The 9,177-nt window shown below is 32.2% G+C and overlaps 1 protein-coding gene across 2 annotated transcripts; it reads right to left on the minus strand.

The window, feature by feature from the left end:
* Positions 1-229: 229 nt before the first annotated feature.
* Positions 230-6,258, minus strand: LOC145804697 (serine/threonine-protein phosphatase BSL2 homolog). Of its 2 annotated transcripts, XR_014346948.1 has the most exons (6): positions 5,671-6,258; positions 5,288-5,357; positions 4,017-4,118; positions 3,832-3,913; positions 2,357-2,536; positions 230-408 (listed from the first exon to the last, which is right to left on the minus strand). XR_014346948.1 is itself a non-coding variant. In XM_082899481.1 (5 exons), the coding sequence occupies exons 1-5, from the start codon at positions 5,694-5,696 to the stop codon at positions 3,230-3,232; spliced, it is 366 nt and encodes a 121-aa protein (XP_082755607.1). In that variant the 5' UTR covers positions 5,697-6,258; the 3' UTR covers positions 3,189-3,229. The 2 variants fall into 2 exon arrangements, 1 of the variants encoding a protein (XP_082755607.1); XM_082899481.1 differs by lacking the exons at positions 230-408; positions 2,357-2,536 and adding an exon at positions 3,189-3,315.
* Positions 6,259-9,177: the final 2,919 nt, after the last annotated feature.

The raw sequence follows: 9,177 nt of genomic DNA on the forward strand, positions 1-9,177 counted from the left end.
AAAACCTATAACAAAATCAATAAAAATATTAAAATTTTCCATTTTTTGCGACGATGTAATGCCGTCACAAAAAATAAAAAAACATCATGCGATAAAATTATTAAAAATATTAAAATTTCTCCATAATAATTGCATAATAATATAAAAATTTCTATATAAAAATAGCAATTTCTCCATAATAAAATATTTTTCCATTCATAATTACACATCAACAAAATTATTCCACTACATAATGTTCCATAATACATATATAATGTTTAAATACATGATTTTGTTCATAATTCAAAATAACATAAACCAAAATTAATTGTTTTTCTCATCATTCTTCGTAGATAACAAAAACAAAAATTATCCACATTCTCCACAGGTATGCATTCCACAAGAAGCACACTCCTACATGGAAAATATCTAAAAAATAAAAATAAAAATAATTAATGACAATATAATTATGTGTTAACGTTAGTTACAAAAAAACATAAAAATTTAACTACTATAGCATCAAATACAACATTTTTTTTGTTAGTCATCAAATCTCACATAGATAATTAAACATCTCAATCAAATACAAAAATAAAAATTTAACTACTATAACATCAAATACAAAAAAACATAAAAATTATATCTGAAATCTGGCTCTAACTCCCAACAACATCAAATACGACATTTTTTTTGTTAGTCATCAAATCCCACATAGATAATTAAACATCTCAATCAACAATGAGAATAGATGCAATTTTGAGAAAATTAAGCAATGGAAATAAGTTATAACACCTTTAAAGAAATGTCAGTCTTCTAGTATCTATACAAAAATTCATCATCCTTCAATTAATTGGCATATAAGCATATATTATGTTTGTACACATAAAGGTGTAAATATATCCTAGACTGAGCTATATGCTACACAACAAAATGTAAACCTCTAGACCTATATACAACAGGTATTTTATTCGTGGAGTTCCATAACTATGTTAATTTGTGGTTAAGCAAGCTCCAAATGCTCTTTTGGAAGAATCAAATTTTTATACACTACTCAAAACGGACTTCTTAAAAACATAGTTCTTTCTAATGTTGTAACTACATACCTTTATTCATCAAATAGAAGTTAATATACAACCTTTAAATAAGATGACAATTAAAAAAAATGGAATAAAAGACCTAGGAACAAGCAAGGAAGATTTCTAACCCCCAACATAAATTTCTTTACTTATTCTTGGAGAATGCAAAGACACTTTTAATGGAATATATATATTTATATGCATAGCTCGTTCAGTCTTCAGTACTGTTCTTTTAAGTGATTGATAGGAAGAATTGTGGTTCCTTGTTGATTCGGGTCAGGCTTTGACTAAATATGTTTGCTGGATTTACAAGGCAAAGTATGAATAATTAAACAAAAATGGTGAATGGTGAATGGTGAATGGTGAAGGGAGACAACCCCAGATGACCATCTATTTTAAATGTATACTTGTAATCATTCACTTGACACTTGAATGAAACAACTCTACAAAAATATCCCACTCTGTTTTACAAAAATATATTTTGAACCATACATATTTTAGTTTCTAAAACAATCCAATCAAGCCTACTGAGATACACTAAATCATTAACATAAAAGAATCAGAGATGCATATCAACACATATGAACCATTCATCTCTCAGTGAGGAAAACTAATTGAAACGTAATTGACATTATAATGCCCATATTCTGTTAATCAATGAAACATGTTATTTATAATAGATATAGCAATATCTGGCTAATGTAGGAGCATCTTAAAAGTTTGAAAAAAATTGAAAATATTTTTGATGGATTGGTTTGAATTGTGCGATTAAGAGATTGATTTAGGAACATCACTTTATATGATTAAGGGGCCTACATGGTGGTCTAAAAATGTGTAATGGGACAATTCTTGACCTAAAATTGTCAAATCCTTCATTTCCACATTGATTTTTTAACCTGTCTACATGTGGTTTTTATCTCTCTTAAAATTTGTCTCCAGAACTTATGATTACAACTTGATTTGATTCACGATTTATAAAAGTAAGATTTTGATTCATGATTCAAATCTTAATTTTATTTAACAACTATGATCAAATATAACATTTTTCGAAAGAAGGATGAGCCATCAATTGAGCATCATAGACAACAACTTCAAGCACTTTGAAAAGCTATATCACTTTACTACGTGCAAATCAGGATAGATGAATATTGTGCTGGGACAATGTGAATTAGAACAGATCCACCATAGTATGCTGGGGTATCAGAATGCAAAACCATATCAGATGCTAGAAAGTACTTGCCAGCTTGAAATCTAAAACAAAATGCAACAAATTGAAGTTCCATCACATGTTCATGTCTTACCACCACGTAGACCACCATAGATAAATATCAGGTCACCCACAGCAGCAGCGGCATGCCTACAGCGTCTCGTCAGCTCAACTTCAGCATCTCCACCAGCAGCATCAGCACTTTATCTGCCTGTCCTGGGAGTAGTAACAACAGATTTTGTATCGCACCAGACTCCTGCTGCAATATCCAGGACTAGACAAACAAAACAAGAGATATGAGAGAAATTGATGCCGTGAAGCTTTCAATAAAAAATCATAAATGAAACTGCTTCTAGTGGATAAAGTGGTTACACTTGACAACGGCTTTTTCATTTTTAAAATCAGAAGTGAAGAAGCTCTTGGTTAAATTCTTGATGAGGGTCCACTGTCTTTGGAAGAAGATAAATTTTTGTTAGAAGGTGGCACCCTGGTATGCAATTTTCAAAAAATTCTCATTGTTCTCATTTGGAATGCTATTGGCAAGGAGACCTTAGGATAAATTGCTAAAACAAACGAGAGAGGAGGATCGACCCATACAGTATAATTCCGAAGCGACTGTTGGCAGCAGGCAGAGACACATTACCCAGCTATTGATTACGTCCATGATTTAGGCCATATGATGTGCCCTCGTGTTTCTAGAAAGTTAAAAATAGAAGATTCTTGAATCACTCATAAATTTGGTTTCACTCAATGACAATGAGAAACTGGTCAGTTATTTCTTTTCTTCTAATAAAATCTTATCAAAGGGAAAAAAAAGGGGGGGGGGGGGGGGCGTAAATGCCTAAACATAAAATTACTAAGCCTAGTGTCATCCTTCACTATGCTTTTGAATTGCAAGACAACTTTCCTAGGATATATAAGTTGTCTCATAATAATCAACAGCCCACCTACGACCCAAATGACCAATCTATATCTCAGCCAGAAAATTCAAGCTAACATCCATAAGTGAAAATTCCAATAGTTCAGCAACAAATCCAGTATATAATGATTTCTCTGCACAATCATATGTAGAGGAGGTCAACTGAATCTATAAACCAAATATTATAGCCAACCTTCTGATCAGTTATCATATCATTGAGTGGCAAATAAAATGTATAAAGCATGAGAGTTGCACTTGATTATGTGACAGATTTTCTCTAAATAATGTGTATATAGTAACCATTTTATTGCCATTTGCTACATTCTCGTCAGAAACCAATCAGCCTCACCCATCAAAGCATATAAGAGTTCACTTGCAGAACCTTATTTCCGTTAGATAATACCCACATCAAAAGCTCAATCTCAGTGCAAGTATACGAGCAAATATAAGGAACAAATGAACGTTGTGCATCGAGTAGCTTTCTGGTGTTCTTGCTTACCACAATTAGGTAGGCACTCCATCTTTGATTTTCAAAGGTAAACCCTTGTGTACTTAAATAAAGATCCTTGTGATTTAAAAAATGTCATATAAAAGTGTAGCTTTTTTACACCAACGATGTCAACATACTTGCAAGGTTTCAAGGAACATACCTGCAACACTTGATGAGTCCTCCACCATAAGTCCACCACCAAGTGCACCTCCAGAAACATGGAGCCGCGCATTAACAAAAACCTACAAGAGTGGAGCACATGTGAAAGATTGGTTTTCCAGCCACATAAAAGAAGTCAACAGTGGTTTTTTTTATTATTTTTTTTAACATAAAAGAAAAACTCACTGCAGCATGTTGATATCTAGGAGATGGTGAGACACCAGGAGCAATTGCCCATTCCCACCGACCATCTTTATGTTTCGCAAGTCCATATGCACTTGCCAGTGGCTGCAAAAATATTCAAAGAGGACGTAAAAGGTTAAGCATTAACAACAATGGAAGTGATTTATCTTGATATCATTAGAGAGAATAAATCATATAGATAAAATTGAAAGATAATGTTCATAGCAGATTATAACAGTGTGTTGAGAGCAAACATACTACCATAAAACTCCACCAAAAACACACACACATGCACAACTACACATATATGCGTGTATTAGACATCATCTTCCAAAAAGTCAAGTCAACATGCAAAAAAATGGACAAAACTTAACTCCCAAAAGAAAAAAACAAATTGAAAAACAGAATAAAAACCCCAACAGATACAAACCCAAGAACCCAAATAGAGGAAGTGATGACTGATGGGTGATGACCTTACACACTCAAGATATGGAACCCTCTCTTGGCTAAAAAGTCTCACACACCATCACCCAATCTGTTGGTGGCATAGAGTCTAATGGGCTAAACACACTCCAATTCAATTTCAGCAACTGCTTCATGTTAACCTTAACCAAATCTTACCTGATCTCGACATGGAAATAATGGGTTAGACCCATCCAATTCAATATCAACTATAACATTTTTCATATTTACATTAACCAAATTTTAACTAATCTTAACCATGAAGAAAATGTTAAGTTTCACAAATGGTAGAACGTGGGAGTAACTTGGACAACAGTCTCTTCCCAAAGCAACCCCAAGGATAAACTATCTCACATGCATTCAACTTGACAATCCATCCCAATTAGTAGGACATGCATATTAAACCAAAACTATACCAATTTTTTTTCTTATATATAGCTGCATGGCCCAAAATGAAAGCTCCTGAAAGTCAAATAACTGAGACACCATCAAGTAGACACAGAACAATGCCAAATTAACCATTCATAGACAAACTAAAATGAAAATTTTGAACACTCCAGGTTCTGCTCCTTGAAAGGAACCAAAATACAAGAGAATACAGATCTTTCAACGAGTGCTACTGTCGGCTCCCCAAAGTAAAAAAGAAAGCCAACAACCAACTTAAGCGGAGAAAACATATAAAGGCAAAAAGTTCATCAATGCCCTAGAAAAACTAAACCGTTTCAGAATGGCAATAAGCTAGCTTAAGTACATGGCTTATAATATCTCAATACTTTGAATCCATCGAGCATGCAAAGAATACATTAACTTACCACACTATTAGCATCCCTCCCTCCACAGAGCAGAAGAAGACCATCAGAGCGCGCACTTGATGTTGCATACCTACTCAAAGTGAGAGAAGTAAATGATAGATCAACTAAAGAAGTCCTCAATAAAGTATACCATCAATGGAAACAAAATAGAGAACATTAAACAAAATATTCTAACAACCTTCAACACCAAATTAAAAACGAAGTGGTACTTTCACGTGAGCAGTGGTATTTTGTAGTGTACTCAGATTTATTCTCCGTCATCATCAAGAGTGTGTGTATGAGAGAGAGAGAGAGAGAGAGAGAGAGAGAGAGGTCCTTTCTGTGTGAGTAGTTATTTTTGAAAATATCAATTAATATGAAATAGTAATAGAGAATATACAGACCTTCTTGTTGAAGTTAGGAAGCTCATCCCGCAGCCATTCGCCCCTATGGAACGGCCTGAGTCTTCTGGAGGTCATACCCAAGAGGGAGTTGAGAGTGGAAGGGTTTGCGAAGGCCGTCACTCGCTGCTGCTCGTCGTCGTTCACCCTCGTCCACCCTCCTCGTCGTTCACCCTCGCTGCTAGCCGCCACTCGTTGCTCGTCGTCGTTCACCCTCGTCTACCCTCATCGTCGTTCACCGTCACTAGCAATGCTGAATGCTGGAACCCAGAGGTCGGGATTTTGGGGATTTTGGTTTCAAAAGTTTTAGGGATTTGGGGGATTTTGCTTTCAAAAGTATTTTAGGGATTTAGGGGAAAATTTCACCGCGAATGGGATAAATGAGCGGGTGAGGGAATTTTCACTTTTTGCGACGGCATATTTAAACCGTCACAAATGATAAATATGAGCAAATAAAACGACGTCGTTTTAACACGACATAGTTTGCAATGGACTTTTACCGTCACAAAATGTCCATTATTTGCGACAGTAACTTTTTCCCGTCTCAAGAAATTTTTTTTTTGCGACGGTACACCAGGCGTTGCAAATTCTCCTGAATTTTTCTTGTACATTTATTAGCGACGGGGTCACTACCGTCGCAAAAAGTCATTTTTTGCGACGGCACCCATACCGTCGCAAAAAGTTCCGTGTTATATATCCTGTTTTCTTGTAGTGTACTAAACATAAATAAAAAATAAAATGGATTATTGAAAATTTATCTAATATATTATTAAAAATAAATATTAATTAATTTATTTTTATGTTCACGAATCTTATCGGGCCGAGCTTAATGCTACTCAAGCTTGGCTTAATTAACAAACGAGCCTAAAAATCAAACTCAAACTCATTTATTTAGTAAGTGAATCTAGCTCAAACGAATTTTAAATTAGTCAAACTCAAACTGTTCATAAATAGCTCAATTCATTTGTATCTCTACTTATCACATAATGACCCTGCTAATATATAACTCTTTATATTATAAATATTTGTATAGTTTAATATATATATATATATATATATATATTCACTTTGAATATTGCGTTGATGTTTTAGATCGAGTCACGGCTGCGTAGCTTCTAGATCATAGCATCTTTAAACTAAAAAAAAAATATACGGTGGTTCTGAAACAAATTTAAAAGTGATGTCCTAACTTAATATTTATTGACTTAAAGATATAATCATTTTGTTTGATTTTAGTTTTTAAATTTTTTTTTTAAAAAAAATTTTACTTATTTATTTTTCGTTTTTTTTTTATTTTTACTGAATTTTTTAAATATTTTAAGAAATTTTTTTTATTTTTAAACACAACTAACATAAATACACTTAAAAAATATAATATTTATGAAAAAAAATCTTTAAAAAATTTAGTGAATACCAAAAATATAAAAAAAAATAAAATAAAAATTCAGTACATTTTTTTATATGTTTGTATATTTATTAATTTTTTAAAATATTTTTTTACAAATATTTTATTATTTAGATACATCTAAATAAGATGTATATAAAAAAGTAAAAAAATTACTTAAAATTTTAAAAATATTTACTAAAAATAAAAAAATAAAAAAAAATAAAAAACTCAATTTAAAAAAAATTAAATTTAAAAAACTAAAATCAAACACATTTAATATTTTTGATTAACTTATCAAGTAATAAATAATATAGAATTATACTCGAAAACATCAAATAATCACAAGATTCTATTAAAGTATGAGGGGGCACAGGGAAAAACCACACAGAGTTAAGGAAAGTGTGTGTACAGTGTACTCATACGTAAATAGAGTTTTTAGTAGAATTCGGAAGCGTGGTCGTCACATTACATATAAATATGTTTCCGAAATTATAAGCAGCGAACTACTTTCGTGTGGCTTAGAGCATCCCAGCCGATACCTTATATCACCTCCTTACACATCCTTACACAAAGGAAAATATTTTGTAGCTCGAAAAATATGTGACTTGAATTGGTTCGAATCCTCAAAACGACGTCGTTTTGGATATATATATATATTTTTTTCTAATTTATTCTTTCCTGTTTACAGAGAGGGAGAATAGATCTGAAAACCGCCAGATCAATTTTTTCTCTGAATCGACAGAAGATGGAGAGTGAGAAGGAGGAAAGATGGAGGAGGAGGAAGAGGAGGAGAAAAAAAAGATGGATAGTAGGAATGGATTTGTATACAGACAGATCTGTATACATCACACAGAGGAGACTCTTTTCCTCACTTTCTCTTGTGTGTGTCTGTGTTAGGAGAGATTGATGAGCTACTTATTAATGAAGTTTAGGTAAGGTGGGTGGTGAAGCATTCAATGGCCTCTCTATTATTATGGATGTCTCTCATCTCATCTCATCTCTCTGCTACACACACAGCTTTGATTTGAATCTCCGTGGGTTTGATTTTTGGCTTTGATTTGAATCTCTTTAGGTTTGATTTTTGATTTTAATTTGTGGGTTTGATTTTTTGTTTTGATTTGAATCTCTTTAGGTTGAATTTTTGGTTTTAATTTGTGGGTTTGATTTGTTAGTTTGATTTTTGGTTTTGAGTTTTGGGTTTAATTTGTTTGATTCTTCCTCTCCACTTCTCTTCTTCTTCTTTCTTCCTTCTCTATGGAACCTGTGAGTTACGGGAAAAAAAAAAAAAAAACAAAACGACAGCGTTTTGGTCTCGAGCCAGTCGAGCCTCCCATCATTCGAGCTACTTAGCAGGGTCGTTACTCAAAATAAGAAATTTTGCTGTCAAAAAATACTCCCATCAGATCCCTTAACCCACCCCTTAAATAAAAGTGTTGTTACAGTTGCTCTCCAAATGTAGAGAACAACTTATTTTTTTATTCAATCTTCAGCATCTTCCTCCCAAAAATATAAAATATAAAATAATTAAAAAATAATATTTTATTAGAATAGAGAAAGAATAAGAAATTTGTTAGGGGAAATAGATGAAAAAATAATTCCTAAAATAAGAAATAAAATTTTTAATAATATTTTAGGGTAAATCCTTATTTTATTTCGCACGTCTAGACATTCACTGTAGAGTTTCATGTTGTGCTCTTGCTTTTGTTTTTATTATTTTATTTTATTATTAAAAAAATATTTAAATTTAAAAGTAATGAAAAATATTATTTTAATAGAATAGGAAAATAATAGAGAGTCTGTTAGGAGAAATAAATAAAAAAGTGATTTTTAAAAATAAGAAATAAATTTTTTAATAATATTTTAAGGTAAAATTTAAGTAAACTGGGGATGCTCTTATGGTCATTACTGACATCATCATGCTACTAATTAATTCAACTTTTGATCGAAATAATGGAGACTTTCCTAGTGATTCATTTGAGACTGGACCCAGCAAGTGTGCAATTTTTAATGCTATCAATCATGTTAAGGATTGTCCTGTTCAAAAAAAAAAAAAAAAAAAATCATGTTAAGGATTGTTGGACAGTTATTGATTTTAAATTAATAAAATTAAAATCAAGTATTAA

This window comes from Camellia sinensis, chromosome 12 (assembly GCF_055761805.1).
Source record: "Camellia sinensis isolate YWXY chromosome 12, ASM5576180v1, whole genome shotgun sequence".
Lineage (NCBI taxonomy): Eukaryota > Viridiplantae > Streptophyta > Magnoliopsida > Ericales > Theaceae > Camellia > Camellia sinensis.